Below are 17,931 nucleotides of genomic sequence, written 5' to 3'. Positions count from 1 at the left end.
ACATACTAATAGTCTTGAGGATAATTTACACAAGTTGATGTTGCTTCTTCTTGTCCAAGGAATCCTCTTTGTAGCTTCTGTGGATTTCTAATGCTTTTCCCGAGCATATTAGACATCTGACTTAACTGTTATATCTCTTCTCCTTGCAACTCTTGATGGAAACTTCAATTTATATCTCTTCTGTCACACACGAAAAGTTGGCCCTACATGAACGTTTGACCTAATCTAATACCCAATCTGATACTATCAATGGATGGCAGAGGCCATATGGTTCCAGCAGCATAATTTTACCTACAACACTTTATCTGCACAACTTTATTTAGGGAAAGAAACTCGATTTTAATTTGGATGAAATATCATTACCGATATTATGTATCCTTCATCGAATTAGAAGACTCCACAAAATTCAGACCACAAGATTTCTTTGGTCTTTTCAATAATTAACACACAAAGATGTTTCAATAGAAAGGACAGCCGTTGGACAGAGCTACAAGTTTCAGCTGCTTTTCATTTAAGAACAGGTAAAATGATGAATTACTGCTCCGTCCTCATTTTGTGGTTCCAACAGCTAGTATTTCTTGAATAGCTTGCTGGACAAAAGCAAAAGCAAGTAAAACCAGTTTTAGATAACAAAGGAAATCAAAAGATATTTCAGGCCTTCAAGAAGTAAAAGTAGTGCAACCTTGATAGAGGTTAGTGCATAATGGACATCGCTCTCCGAAATCTGGTAATGGATGACTACCCTGACGCTGAGAAAAATGCAAGAGAATGTGACACGAGTATCAGATTAATGCAACTAACCTTGACAATGTGTGTTCCTGATTTTGATTAATCAGAGCAGTCAAACCATTTTTTCTGCTTGATTATCATCATAACATATGTCAGTCTTAAAAATTATGCACACCATCATAGGACTGAAAAAATCCACTTTAATTCCAATGTTTTAACAAATCCACATTAAATCAACTAAAATTATCAAGATTTCCATACTGAAAAGGCAGAATGAAGGATAACAAAGAAATGAAGCATAGTAACCAGAAAAAGAATCAGGTTGCACCTGGTTGAACTAGCTGGCATTGCAAGTACACCAAACTTTTCCAGAGCTTCACATAGACTTATAGGTGATATCATTGAACTTTCGTTTATATTGAAAAAGACCTGATCACAAAGAGAAAATTGAGAACCTAAAAATGTTAGTTCTTTAAAGAATTAAGAAGTAAAGGTATACAAGTTTGAAATAATATGCTTATTGGATAGGAAGTTGTATCAACCATGTTAGTCTCCACTGAACTTGCATCCACCCTTAATTGTTTGATTTCTTTCAGCCCATCTGAAAATATTGGACAGATTGTTTAAGAAAAAAGGATGAATGTTCCTGTTGGAGTCCATTAAGGAATAATGTATGCAACTTATTTTGAGTATATATATCATGAAGCAGGAATATTTTTCAAATGAACTGTATATTGATAATACAATTAGCCGGTATTAAAAGAAGAGGGACATAAAAAAGACCTGCAAAGATTTTAGCTTTTCTGTGATCATCCTCTAGCTTTACCACATTATCCTGCAAAGCAACATAAGCTGCTGCACAAAGGACTCCAATTTGTCTCATCCCTCCACCCAAGGTTTTCCTAAGACGTCTTGCCTGAGAAAAAAACATTTATTATATGCGACTCTGGAAACATGTTATTTTGCATTTCTTTTATAATAACCTTTGTAATGAAATCCTTGGTTCCGACAATGACAGATCCAACTGGAGCACCCAAACCTTTTGACAGGCAGACCTGAAGCATCCATAACCAAATCCTCAATGAAAAGTAATGCAAGCAGAAAGTTCAATTCGATTGCAGTTAGATAAACTAACAGTAGGATACCCAGAATTAGCAGGGATCAGACTAGCATAGAGTTACTGAAATACCCAGAACTAGAAGGAATTGAACTAACACAAACATACCGAAACAGAATCAGCAGCTCGTACGAGTCTATGAACAGGAACACCCAGAGCCTGCAATATTATACTAGTAAGTTCAAAGAATTGTGTTTGCAGTCCACAGAGGTTACAATAATGCACAGTACAATGGTGCAAGTTAAAATACCACTGATCTAAAACTCTCTAGGACAAATCTTAGATGCTATCCATTAGTGCGACCAGGGGTTTTAAAGACACATTATAGCTTTATAAAAGTGCTAAAATGGAATGGAAAAGATAAGATAACGTGTTTGATATGCGTATATGAACAACTGAATACATACATACTCGCTAGATATGCTTTTACAGATTTACTAGCAATATTGCATAACATATAATATGATATTTAGCAGTAAAAAGGTAAGTGATACTTACTGCAGAAGCATTAAAAATGCGTGCTCCATCAATATGAAGCTTCAGGCCATGCTTCCGAGCCAGCTCCCCCACCCTATCTGTGTATTCTGCAGATATGCATCTTCCACCACAACTGTAGAAAATTCGATGCAGTTTTAACTCAGTGGACTAAGAAATGAAACAAGTTACATAGTTTAGGTTGATATATCAAACAAGTGATGTAGTTTAAATTTAAACAGAAACTACGTGTGCTTATGTTTAATCATCCTACAGGTAACAGGATTGCGCATAAAGACAAGTCAAAACAAGTCAAGATTTTGGAGATGGCAGAGTAATTATGATTCTAAGACAACTGCTTCCATTATATGCAGCAGAAACAGATTTATAAAACAAGACTCAAATACAAGCAATTAATACACAAAATAGTACATGAGAATAACCTGCTCTTGTGATCTGAGAAATCAGTGATAAATAAAAATTCTGATTTATTCACTTCTGAAAAAGATCAACCCATGAGGTTAATGATTCAATTACCTGAAGACTTAACAGTAATATCTGTTTTCATCAACAGAGGCACTCAAGATCTGCTTTTGATTCATAAATTGATTCCTATTCCCCATAAGCAGCCAGTGATAACAGTTTATTTGGTAAATCTCCAGTGAGGACATCTCATCGAGAATGATGATGATCTAAGTCCATCTTGGGCGTATGACATAATAATCAGATAAGGAAAGACTGAGGTCATAAGAATACTAATATAAAACTAAAGGGTTATCAACAGCAGCCATCACAAATAAATACCCACAAAAATATCAGCTAATTATCATAAAAAAAATAAGAACAGTGGATCAAGGCCGGCAAGTATTCAGGATAATGCATGATGAACATAGAACAAGAATCCAAGTGGAAACAGAGAGAGAGAGAGAGGGGTAGCTAACTTTGCATGTGTGTTCTCCAGGCAAATCAGACTGGTGGTTGGGTAGTAGAGCGCTCCGTCGGGATGCCTAATAGCTGCTTCGATCCGATCGATATCCATGGTGCCATCAGGATTGTTCTTCACCGTCCTGGGGTGCACGCCTCCGATGGACGAGATGCCTCCGTTCTCGTAGATGTGTATGTGGGAGTTGTCCCCCAGGATGACCTCGCTGCCGCGGACCTCGCAATGGACGAGAACCGAGATAAGGTTGCCCATGGTGCCCGAGGGAACGAAAACCGCCGCTTCCTTCCCCATAATCCTCGCGACCTCCTCCTCGAACCGCTGCGCCGTGGGGTCTCCGCTCAGGACGTCGTCGTCCACGTCGGCGCTGGCCATGGCGGCTCGCATTGCCTCGGTCGGCTTCGTGACCGTGTCGGAACGCAGGTCTACTGTCCTCGTCACCATCTCTTCACCTCCTGCGTCTTCCTGATCTTCCTCCTGCGTCTAAAAATCAAGATGTCACACCCAATCATCATCGCTAAACTAACAACGTCGATTTCTCCGTCATCGGTGAAATCGACACCGTTCGGGACTGAAAACCCACGATCGACCCCATTTTGCCTCAGCAAAACGATCAAATCTCGTCAAATTCATGCCGACCTTCTCGTCTTCGAAAACGTTGCAATTCCACATCAATCCGGCAAACGAAAAATTCAACACCAAATCAAGAATCTCGACGCTTACCCCGCGCTCGGATATCCAACCCCAGGACTCGGCCGAACCACTCTCTCAAGTCTCAACCACAGAAGCGCAAAGCAAGCAATCCTCTGCTATTTTTCGGGAGCATTTGGACACAGGCAAAGGGCTACGGCAAGTGGTTTTTGTACTGCGTAAAGCGAATCACCTTAGCACGAGGTGCACCCGCCTCAAGGATCCTCAAGCGGCCACGTCACCGATCAGATTCCTTCGCGAGGATTCCTTTTTGGCTCGATTCATCGCGGCTGCTCGCGGTTTTCGAAAAGCCGCCAGAAACAGAAACAAAACGAATCAAGAAATCGATTCTCTTTCGCGGGTCCAATGGAACGAAACGTTTCACCAAGAAACGCATCCGGATTAGTCCTTTTTTTTGTTTTTCGTTTATTATCATTTTTAATAAGTAAAAAATCAATAAATCGCGAAAATGCTTTTTATTGTTGTTTATAAGGGAAACGCGAATAAGAAACCCCTTTGGATGGAGTCGATTTTAAAGCTGTCTGCTGCCGACACGTAAGACGAAAAGTGTTGCGGAAACCTCAAATCACTGACGACAGTCGTCTCCTCCAAAAAGTGTGGGTAGGTATTTACAGAAACACGTGAAGTTGGGTGCTTTTACTTATCTATCCTTGTAAATTCAAAATGACTTATTTATCCCTGTAAATAAATATACCACGTAAAAAATGCAAAAAATATTTATCTAGAAAGTAAAATGCCAGAAAAATAGCAGAAATTTTTAGATTTGTAGAGATATAAATGAGAAAATCACTGACTTTAATCGAGTGTGTCTGATTAGGACTAGAAATGACTTATCTCTATCCAAATACACTGCATCTGATTCCATCAAATCCAATTTGATCAGCTTTAATCATACCATCCTCTCTGTCTCATCTTCAAAAAAAGAAATAATTATTTGTACTAATTATTTTATTTCTTCTAATTGTATCATATGCAGGTCTTAATTTAACTAGAAGATGTTATTTTTTATATGGTTATTTATTATTTTGTTGATATAAATTATATATTATGTTGCCACTTATATTAAGAGATAAGTAATTAAAGCGAGACCAAGTCGGAGGCAAAGTCAACAAAAGTCTGCTCTCCAGCCATAAAAGCCATGCGGGCAAGTTTGAAACGGAGTCAACGAAGCTTCCCTGCCACCTCGTCGCCGCATCAGCGATGGAAGGCTGGTCGTCCTCGAGAGTGCAACTGAGACGTGTTCTATCGACACACGACTGTGGCGAGACCTCGCCATCGTCACTCGCGTGTTGTGCACTCATTACTTTTAAGAACTTGCACCATTGCTTCGATCTGTTGGTTCCCACCACAGGCATGGATATGGATGAACACGAAGTGGGAGGAGCGGAAGGGGCCAACGCCGGTCCACTCTGGTGATCTTATCAATCGGTGTCATCCTCATCCCACCGTCCCAATGACAGGGAGTTGATGTTTCCACAGTAGGGGAAAGAAGGCTCACCGTTGCTCATAAAGACAACTAAACTTTGATCTTTACCTAAATAAAAGTTCCTACGATGTCCGTGGAGGCACTTTGATCCGATTAAGAACACCTTTAAATGACAACCGTAACTAAACTTTATAAAAAGAGTTCCTTTGATTCTTGATTTTGAAGATAATTTGGTTTGTGATGATATATTTAATACAACAATTATAGTTCGGATGCCACCAAATTTCTCATTCAATTAAATACCTTTTATGTTAGTATAAATTTTGATTATTCAAATCGGAGAGATGATTTGGATAATCGAGATTCGTTCCAAGTCTATCTCATGTTTCACGATACATCGAAATTATAAAAACTAAGTCAATGGTGTTCTTAATAAATGCCCCCTCCTTTTGACGATCAAAAATTTTTTTAAGGGTTTGGATTGATCAAACTAGTCGAATTTGTCGATCAGAGTTGATGATGAAAATTATATTAGAAGAACGTACTTAAGGTCCTTTTTATAGATGACCCAACAAACAGTTATACTCGGAATTGTTGATGATCGCCTCACCTAATCTTTCTCATATTAGCAAACTATCTTAATCATGAGATTCGAATAGTTGATCGTTTGGTTATGTATTGCTCATGGTGATCACGTGTTTTCATATATGACCATCACATGTTGGTCACGTACGACCAATATGATCTTAGGATATTCAATTTGTGTAGTCATGTGTTATCATGCAACGATCATATGTCTATCATGTCATTTCTTATATATTATTTTTTTTATTATTAATAAAAATTATTTTATATGATATTAATTTTTAATTTTTCATATTAGTTTTCTAAGTCTCTACCTCGATTTTCATATTTTTGGTATCATCTTGAGAATCACATCCGTCGATACATGTTCTTCGTATGTTAGATATGATATACCATAGTGCTCAATAAGATTGAATTCACACTTTTTTAATCTACATGATTTCAAAGTATGATCGACAACGCTAGATAGGATTAACTATCATTTTTCTATCATAAGGTCACTCTATCATCACAATTGCTTCAAGTAAAAAAAAAGTATGAGTTGCATTGGTCCTATGATCATACGTCCATAATTTGCTTCGTACCTCAATCACTTGTGATGTTGGGGTGAGTGATGTTGTATAGGGTGAGCAAAAAGAAATGATATAGTGAAAGTTACTAAAAGTCAAAAAGTTAACGCATCTTTTTAATTATGACTTGATTAATTTTTTTTAATTAATTTAAATAATAATTTTGATAAATATAAAATAAGTATAAAATAACTAAGTAAAGAAAAACAAAAAAGGTTAGAGGCTCATTTTGAACCAAAGAGTAAAACATGAAGTATGTAAGAATTAGTTCTAAACAAGATATAATTGAAGGGTTGGATCAATCATATTTTTTGAATTAATATACCATCAGTTAAGCTTTCAAAGTAAGAAACATTCCTCCTGCAAATAGTTCTTAATATAATAGAAAAAAATTGCTGTTCTTGACATATGAAATGATCGTTGACCTCTAAGAGATGGCACGTAAAGTTATGATTGTCAACGAGAGATGCTTTGATGATAATTAATGGCTAATGGCTGATGTTGTTGCTGATATTAGTGGTGATAATTGAAGATGAAATAGAAAGACGATGATGGGAAGATTGAACGGGAAAGAATAAGTAGGATATGACCTTTCATTTTATCCTTAAGAACTCTCTCCTCCTTTAGATATTACAAGCTCTCAATTTTTCATTCATCCAAAATGTGAGATTTACAATATTTTTATGATGATGACCCATATAAATTTAAGTTCAAAATTCAATACACATATGTCATAATTTAATTAGAAAATAAACAATATATAAGATGAGTTCTTAATGATCATTTAGACTACATAGCTTCGAGATAATCATTCAAAAATCTTTGTGCCTTCTTGAATAACTATAATGGCTATTATAGTGCTTGCATCCTGTCATCTTATCTCCTTTTTAAAGGAGTTAAAAGACCATTGTACATTCTCTACATTCTTTGTTGAGCATCCTCCCATCCTTTGACTTGATCTTTGAACGAGACTCACACTTATTTCTGTCTTACGAACCCAGAGGTGCACACTCCGAGACCCAAACCCAACCTCCATCAGACTCGCGACTACTATGAAATCCTTCTTCTTATGTTATCATATATATCCATGATGGTAAAAAATGACCCACCATTAACAAATGCGATGCACACATTGATTTTTGAGAATAGTAGTGCACTAAAAAGCTAGAGATTGATATTCTCGAGGAAGAGCAACAATGCATCATTTTAAATGATAAATCCTTTTGAGCATTGCTGTGAGAAAATATTTCTTCAATTTCTTTTCAAACACAAGTGATGGTATGTCCAATCTGTAGGCATAATTTCGTAATCTTTTATGTATTGAAATCAAATAACTAGATTTGATTCAACGATTCATACATTTTAATGTCATATGAAAAAAGATATCTGACTACCGTCTATAATCTAAAATTGTTATGAATGGAATTAGATCATTCTTTTCTCTTCCTATCTTTTTACAGGATCATCTAGATTGATTGTTAAGGAGAAGAGTTGAGGGAAAGACTGTAATTCCTCAATTGAGATAATCTCTCTATTTCTTCTTCGGGTCCTATTTATTTATAGACGAGAGCAGAGGGCATAGTATAAGTATTTAGGAAAATTCCTGCTTTCAAAAAGAATCATATTTTAAGTGAGTTTTTTTCCTATTGACTAACAGATTCCATCAAAATCTAATTAGTTATATTATATATATTTTATCTAAGACGATCAACATTCTATATACATACTTAGATCAGCATATTATTCTTTTACTGTAATATATACACACACACACATATATATATATATATATATATATATATATATATATATATATATATATATATATATATATATATACACGATGTAATATTTGAATATAAATATTAAATAATTAAAGAAATTTATGCAGTGAAAAGGTTAAGCCCATTGGGCTTCAATCATATTCGATCCACATATGGAGTCCTCGTTGTTTCGGAACGGAACGAGTGATCATCACCGAAGTGAAACGGGCGTGCAAGGCAAAGGCGATCCGAACGACTTCGCCGCGGCGTCTCTCTTCGATCCCACACTCTCCATTTCTACCGCAGCAATGGCGTCGGCTTCGATTCCCTTGAGCACACGCCCTTAACTGCGATCTGATCATCTCGGTCATGAAGAACAAGGTATTTTGTCCTCCGAATGCGATCTTCTTCTTCGATGGGCGAATCGTTTCATCTTTCCTTTCCTGGTGTGTTTGTTTTGCCTGAGATTGACGAATTCATGTATATTATTGATCCTTCTTACACCCTCCTGCGCGAGAGGGCAGATCTTTTGCGGCGGCGGCGGCAGTGGCGGAACGGTATTCCAACAGCTGATGCAACAGCTCGGAGACGAGGAGCCCGTGGATTTCCAGCTGCCGGACTGGTCGAAGAAGCAGAAATCAGCGCCCTACAACTTCATAAGGCGCAGTATCCTTCCCATACCCGAATCCCCCTCGCTGATCCCTTTTCCCCTTGCCATGCACCAGTTTAAATGTTTATGCATGTCCTGTATGGCATCGAATCCGAGTGATAGAAACAATAAGCTAAGAGAAGTCAGGAGGGAAAAGATTAAGAATGGAGATATTTATCTTGTATTGATGGACAAATGTTTCTTCTCTTGACTAAAGTAGATGTTTATCTCACTAAAAGGATAAAAAGGCGTGCGGCAGATGATGGCATCTTCTGCTCCTGCAGCCCATCACCGGGAAATTCGGTTGTTTGCGGCAGAGATTGCCTCTGTGGGTAAGTTTTATGGTGGAGCATATGTCAACTTGGATGCTTTTTTGAATTGGGCTGCATATATACTCCATTCTCTCCTTTTCCATGTACTTACCAATCTTCTTACAACTTAGCCATATGGTAATGAGTTTGCATTTGTGTGCGTTTTATTTTTATCATTTTCCATTACTAGCTTTAGATTCACTCAGAAGAAGCTCTCTTTGGTTCCACAGGATGCTTTTGTCTTGTTGTTCTCAAAGTTGCAAGTGTGGAAATCTATGTGTGAACAAACCGTTCCAGTATCGGCCAGTGAAGAAAATGAAGTTAATTGAGGTACAAATCTCGATCAGATGGAATTGTTCTCCCCTTTTGCTTGAGATTCTCTTTGGAGGATTCATCTCTATGGCATTTTGTGACTAATAGGGAATTATTTTGTATGAAGTGTGCTCTTCCATAGTTCACACGGGAAATGGTTGGGCAAGAAAACCAGTGGCTGGATCTGTTTCCTGTCCATCCTTTCTAATACCATTTTCTATCCATCTTTACTGTTACCCTTATTCCAAATTTGTTCAATGATTGCTTGGATTACGTGGATCCTCCAACTGTTCAAGTATGGTAATTATGATTCACTCAGACATTTCAACTTCAAATATGATCATGCTATTCTTTCTGCCTTTGTCTTACTTCCAATGAGATCAAACAATTGAACTTCTTGTACCAAGCATCCGTCATTCTTCTCTAAGTTATATTAACTTTTGGTTTTTTATAAACATTGAGTATGTCAACTAGAAAGCATAGTTCCTTCTGTAGTTAACAAAAAATTTCTTTGGAATATATATTTAATGGTTGAGCAACACACCTGATACGCATTCTAATTTGTTTATTATTCTTAAGGATATTCACTTCATCTTTATTTCTTGACCACTTATTTCAATTATCCTTGGTTACTGGTAACTTGGTATCGTAGTTACATTTCTTGTCTGTCATCTCAATTCCTACTTATTCTAGGTCTTGGCTTGCAAACCGATCTCCCTAAATCTTATCAATAACGAACTGTAATTTACATTTGTAAATTAAAATGATATTTTTAGCAAACAATACATGGAGTATACTGTCCGTTTATATCTAAGACTTAAAGCTGGCTGTTAGTGTATGCCAATTATAGGTAGGAGTTCACTTGTCCACGACATGTAGGTTTTTCAGCAAATTCTATCCTCTCATATATTTGCCATAGCATACGTGTTCAATAGCCCTTTCTTTAAAAGGATAAAGTTGTTGTAGGGTTCTCCTCTCCTCCTTGGCCTTCTTCTATTACTAATGTAAAATAACACGCTTTGGTCATGTCCTTAGTATTACAACAAATCTCAATCCCACATTGTTTAACTCAATCTCAAGGTTCTTTGCTAGGACATGTAACTTAAGTTTTATGATAATTCATGCAACCTTTTCTTTGCTTAGCTTGGAAGTACTAATTACCTCTAAATCCTAATTATTATCTGCATCTATATTAGAGTTGAGAAAATCAGAATTCTTTGTTTTATGATTTTATCTTTTCCTTTAATTGAAAGAACAAATAATGAGCTTGACAATTGCAGCTTCTCTCAATTTGTTATTTCTTTTGTTCTTTTGAAGTAATCTCTTCAGATTAAATATATAAATATTGTACCATATTAATCTGATCTATAATTTATAGACAGAAAAATGTGGATCTGGGGTAGTAACCGAGGAGGATATAAGACAAGGAGACTTTGTGATAGAATATGTTGGTGATGGTAAATACATGACAAGGATCACTATATTATCAAATTAGAGATATTCATAGTTCTATAGTTTAAATGTTCTTTCCTTTTCTAAATCTTCTCAGTAATTGATGACAAAACTTGTGAAGAAAGGCTGTGGAAAATGAAGCATTGTGGTGAGACGAATTTTTACCTGTGTGAGATCAACAGGGACATGGTCATTGACGCTACATACAAGGGAAACAAGTCTAGATTTATAAATCATAGCTGCCAGCCGAATACTGAGATGCAGAAATGGTTATCTTCTATACTTCTCTCATGCAGTCAGTTGAACTAAAAAGTAAAAAAACTGTCTCATATTATTCCTTTTATAGGACAATTGATGGTGAAATACGCATTGGTATATTTGCAACTCGTGATATAAAGAAGGGAGAGGAGTTAACATACGATTATCAGTATGCTCTTTTACATACTGTGTTTGTCATGGTTTTTGTCACAAAAACATTTTCTTATAGATAATGCTTATGCCTGGTGTTTTCTGAATTAAATAACCAGTGCGATTAGATTTGCAGGTTTGTACAATTTGGAGCAGATCAAGATTGCTACTGTGGTTCTGTAGGTTGCAGGAAGAAATTGGGAAACAAGCCTAGCAAGCTGAAATTTTCTTCTTCAGACACTGCTTTGCAACTAGTTCTTTGTGAGATTGCAGCTTCCTCTCCCAATTCAAAAGCACTTCTGTATGGAAAAGCCGTAAGTTTCTTATGCTACAATTTCATTTGTCAAGCTCCAGATTATCATTGGTTTAAAGATCTAAAGATAACATTATCAAGCATGGAGACCAATGTTTTCTCTTAACCAAAAACTTGATGCTCTTATTACTCATGGGTTGCAAATGGTATTCTAATCTAAAGAGATGCTTACTATTATACATGGAAAACTCCATCATGAGCAAGAAAATATCCAACAGGTTATGTATTTTTTAAACAGGCGGAACTTATGAGTGTTCAGATAAAAAATGAAAGGCTTTCAACACTGACTGAGTTAATTCCTTAATCAGAGAACAATTCCATGCTTTAGAGATCATGACTATGTACTTTCTTTTTTATTGTTGGAAGCATATTTTTTATGTTTATAGTCAAAGAGACATTGCCGGGTAATATAAATGTCAGTCTATCATTACTGTTACTTGGTACTACTTCATTTTAGAAGCTATTCCTTAATAATGTAAATCTTTGCTGATATTGTTTTGATTAATGAGGGTAAAGTGGGATAACCCTAGGACAGAATATTGGAAATGGATGTTAAAGTTAAGAGCATTGGCATAAGCGGGATTAGGATGAAATAAATGGTGTAACACCAGACCAAGATACAAAGACTTAAAAGAATAATTACAAACTTGCTATATCAAAAAGTCTCAGCTACTATGTACCAGCCTCATTAATTGCCAAGGCAACCTGAGGTCATGTGAAGAGAAATCTACATTTTATCATTTCAGATCTGACCTTAAGTTTGATCCTAACTGGAATAGGGCTTATGGTTAACTGATCAATCTATGATATTGGATGGGAGCTGAACTTAAGATCTTTATAATGGGTTAGGTCCTTAGCATGCAAAAAAGGTTTTCCCGACCAAATTGTGTGCCTTGCTTGTGTCTATATCTTACTTAGATGCCACTGTTGATATTTCTCTTATATTATGTTCAAACACCGTTGTTGATCTATATAAATAGAAATTTGCCTTTATTTGTTTCTTACTCAGTTTATGTTCTGTGTGATTTGTCACATTTTTATTAATAAATTTTGCAAGATTTAATCTAGAGTAGCACTGTGATTTTTTTAACATCTTAATTGTGATCATTATAAGTTGGTACAACTGCATTTTTATTGTTCAGTTTTCATGCTAGTTTGTCTATACTATGATGATTAAATAATTAACTTTCAGAAATGCTGTTTGACAGAATCTGGAAAGTGGGAGATCAAATATGGGTAAGGAAGAATCCAGTTCATTAAATCATGCTTTTGATTAGTGTAGTTTTATCTACATAAAATCATAGCATTTTAGGATAAGAAAGTCGTGTATATACTGTGTTTCGTGTGTATGCTTTACTCATATGATTGATGCATTCTTTCTTGTTCAACCAGAAGGATCACAATCTTTTGTTGCTCGCAAAAGAAAGAGTGAGTTCCATAATTGCATCTATGAAGTTGTACGAATCTGGTCTCCTCAGTATAAAAGGTACCAAATGTCTCTTTCTAACTACATGCTTTGAGACATCATCTTTTGATAACCTGTATGAGGTAAAGCTGCAAACTGTATATACTTTTTACTGGTTTTTCTCATTTCTTTTTATGGAATTTAGGGATGACTAACCATAACAAAATATGAATGCTCCATATGTTGGTTGGGCTCCAATTACTTTACAGCTTGTGGTGCTTGTCATGTCACATGTCACAGATAAGAAGTTAGCATTATTAATAGTTGGAAAAAATTTTAGTCCAAATTCACCGGTTACATATCCCCTGAACTAGAGCTTTTGACAACACATCAATTCTAACTCCTGTGGTAATTGACATGCAGCATAAGAAGAAATCTCTATAACTAGGCACCAAGTTAGAATCCCATTTGATGGGTAAAGCTAATTTTTAAGATGTTAAAATTTGACGAGATAATGAATGGTGAGTGGTAATGGAAAAATGAGTGGTGACAGACGAAAAAGAGGATTATATGACTAGGACCCTATGGAAGTTATTTGGGAGTTTATGGGGGTTTTGACTAGAGAGTCATGAGGTCTAAAATGATTCTTAATGATCAGATAAATGAATAAAATCAGTCTTGTTCTCCGTCCTTTTATCTTCTTTTGCTTGATAATTCTTGGCTGTGAGAGTCCATCCTAGATCCCTTTATGATTGACGCTAGAGCTTCAAATGTTTCTTGCATCAAATATGTGTATGGCACCAATTTATTTGTCTTCATATTTGAAATTCAGTTCATTTTTATACATGTAGACTCATGAGAGCCTGGCCACATGATCTTGTCTGGACCAATTGTTATTTGACAACCAATTCCTATGAAGTATTGAAGATGATGAACGGTGTCAACAATGAGATCATCTAAGAACGAAAAAAAGATACTGTGCCGTATATACGAAAATGTCAAGACATATACTAGCTTATGTCGAACTGGGTTTGATTGCTTGATCACGATGTCCTAGGTCTGTATCCCGAATGGCCAAATTAAGCAGAACAAATCTATAGGGCTCCTAGCTATAGTAATAATTGAGGTAGTGAAGCTCAATGCGATGTGTGGCTGACATTGGGCTTGTGCTAACCTTTGCCAGTAAGCATACACTATTGAACATTGGCATCCGAGGGACATGCAGTATATCGAAAAACTTGCACCACTATGTTAGAAGTCATTGGATCCAAGTAGAGCCTTATAGAGCCAGTTATTCTGGTTGTGTTCTATGGTATCACATTTGTGCTCATTTTCAAATGTTATTCATTTTCCTTGAATTTTTTTATTTTTTTGTTAATGTACAAAGGTCAAGTATCAAGTATTGCAGGTATTATGGAGGAGTTATACTGGAATTTGATTGCTATTCTAGAAAACACACTGTAAGGAATTCTGTTGTTCATAGATTATTTCTAATGATATGAGATGTTCTTGTATAGTTGACCCTATATCTTTTCACCAGATAATCACGGAGGATGAGAGGGTTGAAAACATTGATCTGTCGAAGGAAGATTGGGATTTTTTATGATCTCTGGGTGTCATCTCATCTGAAGGTACTCTGAAATCTGATTAGTTTTGAGGTGGACTCGAGCATCTATTTTCTACTTGATATGATTGTCATGTTATATAAACCCTTTAATAAGTGCATAATCAGAATGCTAGGCTCAATTTTGCTCTTGAAGTTTCTTTTTTCTAGTGAACACATTACAGTAGAACAATACCGCTACCTTGTTGAACAGTAGAAGTTTGCGATCTTGAAACTGTATAAAGGTGTTCGGGTGCATTATCATGCTCTTGAACACTAATGAAAGGTTACCGTTGGCTGGGTATGATGTTGAAATGTTACTGAGGATCTGCAGGTAAAATCTTTTGTGTAAATCAAGATTCATGCTCACATGGTATGCAGAAGCTATCCGAATGACTCTGTTGTGAACTGCATCAGATTGCTGATCAATACACAAAACCTGTTGCCTTCCTTCTTCCCGCTGCACTTAACTGACCTCGAGTGTCTTCAATTTTTAAGTTCGTTTATGTGTATTATTATCATCAAGAACTGACACTCTACCATAACCTCTTATTAAACTGTGCTTATATACTCAACAAAGTTAGCCAAGCATTTTTTAAGTACTTACAGTTCTCAATCTGTATCCAGATGCAAGTCTTATGTATGGCTTACTGGTATAATGCTTTGTTCAGGAAATGGATTGAGGCATGGCTAGGCATAACATGTGGCAGGTATGGTAAGGTTCTTTCTCCTGAATGAACAAGATCAGATGTATTCTGAGTACATATAGTGATCCACAGGTCTGGAAATCGATGGATTTGAAGTGATGTAAACATTCCAAGGCTTGATGATCATGTCGATGGCATGCTCATGAATTCACCTTTCAAAGCAGATATTGTTCAGGCACTTTTCAATGTGGACCAGAAGAGATGCCTTGTCCTAATGTTAATGTACATATGAAACCGGAAAGCATGCATGACTCTTCTAGCTACTGGATCTGAGGTATGTGATTAAATAAAAATATAACATAACCTTAATTATGCTTTTATCAGACCTCAACTGCATTTTTCATCACTCTTGCATGTTGGAGAATCCATGTCATGATCTTAAATGTGCAGCATGTGGATTACAAGTAAAACAGTCTTATGTAGTTGTCACCTTCAAATGGAATGTTAGTTGATGGAGATTAACCATAATGGTAGAATTATCATTTTATACAAAAATATATTTTTATTTAATTTTGTATTTTTTTTAAAGAATAGTAATGTAAATTGACCCAAAAAATAGAGAGTTAGAAATGGCGTCCTTTACGTATTTATTAAGAAGGACACGGTTGGGATGATATGTTTTATGTAATAACAGTCATGTCAACCCAATCTGACTCCAACCCACCCAACTCGGGCCGACTCAATTGCCTTTTGGAAATTAGAATCTCTCACGAAGCTAGTAGCCTCTATAGCTCGCAGCTTTGAGATGCTTGTGGGACGACAACCCCTGATTGTATCTGGACAGTTGAATCTCAATCGGATGGTAAAGTTATTCTTTATGATTATAGTACAATAATTATCAGAAATTATATAAGCAGATTATGGGTTAATTATAGGTTACCTTATATAATTAGAGCCTCTTACAATTCCTATCCTTATATTTGAAAATTTATAATGATGTCTTATGGGTATGAAAATGAGATATTTAATTTTATTTATCCTAATGTTATCAGTTTTCTTACGAGATAGCATATTGATTTTACCAATCACAAAGTGGTCATTTAAGGTACTATCGATTTTGCCATATGCAACAATGCCTTCACGTCATCGGGTACATTCGCTAGTGATTGTCATGTCCTGTCGTCCTCCTCTAGTAGCACCTCCATATACTCTCCCTTACTGGCACATGCACATTCTCTCATCACCGTCGACCACACACATACATTAATATCCCGCCTTCGTTAGCTTCCCCTCCTCTACTACACTCCACCTCTAAGCAGTCATGTTGAAGGCCTTCGTGGTACGCAAGAACTATGGCTGCAGCGTGGATCGTAGCACGTTTTTTCTCTCGTTGTGCCTACCAACCACAAACATCATTCAACGCTCCTTCAACCCAATGCACGCAAAGGAGGATTATGGCAAGCTAGAGATGGGGGCCCCATGGTATCGGACTCATGACACCACATCATAGATGTGAACATCATCGACAAAGGCCCAGGAGTAGCGGCCCAATTCGTCGACCATCACAAGTTCCCTCTTGACGATGGCCAACTGGCAATAGAGCAGAACATTGTGGGAGCGATCGAAGATCAATGGTACCGAGGTATAGGCATCGATGGCCAACTGGAAGAGCGAGAGATAGAAAACTAGGAGAGATAGAGAAGGTTATTATCGGGGAAAGATGAATTGTGACTGGACAAGGGCAACAACGAGATATGCGAGGCCGATAGACTTTCTAAGGCGGTGGAAGCAAGATGACTCGAGGTGGTGCTATCTTTCATCAATAAAATCGATAATATTAAGATAAGTGATATTAAATATTTTATTTTTATAATTATAATAATATTAATATAAATTTTGTAAGTCTAAAAATGCATAAGACCTAACTACAAGCGAGTACTATGTCACTAGACCGTTGGAACGCCGCCTTCATTTCGTATTCGTCGAAGGCAACACCTAAGGACACGAAGCCAAGGAGGCCGAAGTCTAGGGTTTAGGATTTTGGCAGAGTCGCATCGATCTCTTCTCTCGGAGAGGGCGGTTGATCCATCCATGACGGGGACACTTGAGTACGTGGAATCGCAGCGATTGGTACAGCGCCTTGGCGGATCTGTACCAGCAGTAGCTGTGGCACTTGCTCACTTTCAAGCTCGAACAGTTCGTTTGCTTGGCTTCTTAATAAAAGAAAATTCTAGTGGCATTTTGTTTGTAGTGCAATATGCAAATAATCCTCGCATGGTCCTGAAGAAAAAGGGACATCAGTTAAAAATGCACTGACTAATTATTCATGGATGTGATTTGTTTAGATTGAGCCTATCTATCATCATCCGTCTCGGACTAGCCTTTCTCGAATGCGGTTTGTGGTTTCAGACACAATCTGATGTGTGCCTGAGAACAACATTCCATTTCGGCGAAATGTAGTCGGTTGGTAAATTCATAGATCTCGACCTATGCTATCTGATATTTCTTCTTTGGTTG

General features: G+C 36.7%; 2 protein-coding genes across 7 annotated transcripts; one reads left to right on the top strand and one right to left on the bottom strand.

Moving 5' to 3' along the window:
• Positions 1-333: 333 nt before the first annotated feature.
• Positions 334-4,143, bottom strand: LOC135631997 (low-specificity L-threonine aldolase 1-like). Of its 3 annotated transcripts, none has more exons than XM_065140224.1 (10): positions 3,984-4,143; positions 3,262-3,743; positions 2,345-2,456; positions 1,955-2,005; positions 1,713-1,784; positions 1,513-1,645; positions 1,272-1,330; positions 1,058-1,158; positions 683-749; positions 334-590 (listed from the first exon to the last, which is right to left on the bottom strand). In XM_065140224.1, the coding sequence occupies exons 2-10, from the start codon at positions 3,702-3,704 to the stop codon at positions 549-551; spliced, it is 1,080 nt and encodes a 359-aa protein (XP_064996296.1). In that variant the 5' UTR covers positions 3,705-3,743; positions 3,984-4,143; the 3' UTR covers positions 334-548. The 3 variants fall into 3 exon arrangements, with proteins under 3 accessions (XP_064996296.1, XP_064996297.1, XP_064996298.1); XM_065140225.1 differs by having other exon boundaries at positions 3,262-3,737; positions 3,984-4,135; XM_065140226.1 differs by lacking the exons at positions 334-590; positions 683-749 and adding an exon at positions 768-855.
• A 4,361-nt stretch (positions 4,144-8,504) lies between these two features.
• Positions 8,505-15,797, top strand: LOC103975744 (histone-lysine N-methyltransferase ASHH3). Of its 4 annotated transcripts, none has more exons than XM_065137874.1 (14): positions 8,505-8,695; positions 8,839-8,975; positions 9,203-9,295; positions 9,505-9,604; positions 10,965-11,043; positions 11,136-11,307; positions 11,385-11,465; positions 11,583-11,760; positions 12,968-12,995; positions 13,152-13,245; positions 14,573-14,624; positions 14,705-14,795; positions 15,439-15,477; positions 15,547-15,797. In XM_065137874.1, exons 1-12 carry the CDS (start codon positions 8,684-8,686, stop codon positions 14,768-14,770), a joined length of 1,092 nt encoding a protein of 363 aa, XP_064993946.1. In that variant the 5' UTR covers positions 8,505-8,683; the 3' UTR covers positions 14,771-14,795; positions 15,439-15,477; positions 15,547-15,797. The 4 variants fall into 4 exon arrangements, with proteins under 4 accessions (XP_064993946.1, XP_064993944.1, XP_064993945.1 ...); XM_065137872.1 differs by having other exon boundaries at positions 8,508-8,695; positions 8,839-8,980; positions 9,184-9,295; XM_065137873.1 differs by having other exon boundaries at positions 8,508-8,695; positions 8,839-8,980; positions 9,184-9,295; positions 15,395-15,477.
• Positions 15,798-17,931: the final 2,134 nt, after the last annotated feature.

The sequence above is a fragment of the Musa acuminata genome, chromosome BXJ3-2 (genome assembly GCF_036884655.1).
Source record: "Musa acuminata AAA Group cultivar baxijiao chromosome BXJ3-2, Cavendish_Baxijiao_AAA, whole genome shotgun sequence".
In the NCBI taxonomy this organism is placed as follows: Eukaryota; Viridiplantae; Streptophyta; class Magnoliopsida; order Zingiberales; family Musaceae; genus Musa; species Musa acuminata.
The sequence above is the reverse complement of the archived record's forward strand: the minus strand, read 5'-3'. Positions and strand labels throughout refer to the sequence as shown.

Coding starts and splice junctions, on each gene's coding strand:
- LOC135631997 (XM_065140224.1), bottom strand. CDS start 3,704: ATGGTGACGAGGACAGTAGACCTGCGTTCCGACACGGTCACGAAGCCG. Junction 2,457..3,261: donor CTGGAGAACACACATGCAAA/GTTAGCTACCCC, acceptor AATTTTCTACAG/TTGTGGTGGAAGATGCATAT. Junction 1,785..1,954: donor GAGCTGCTGATTCTGTTTCG/GTATGTTTGTGT, acceptor TGGATGCTTCAG/GTCTGCCTGTCAAAAGGTTT.
- LOC103975744 (XM_065137872.1), top strand. Junction 9,296..9,504: donor GGCAGAGATTGCCTCTGTGG/GTAAGTTTTATG, acceptor TTGGTTCCACAG/GATGCTTTTGTCTTGTTGTT. Junction 11,466..11,582: donor GAGTTAACATACGATTATCA/GTATGCTCTTTT, acceptor TTAGATTTGCAG/GTTTGTACAATTTGGAGCAG.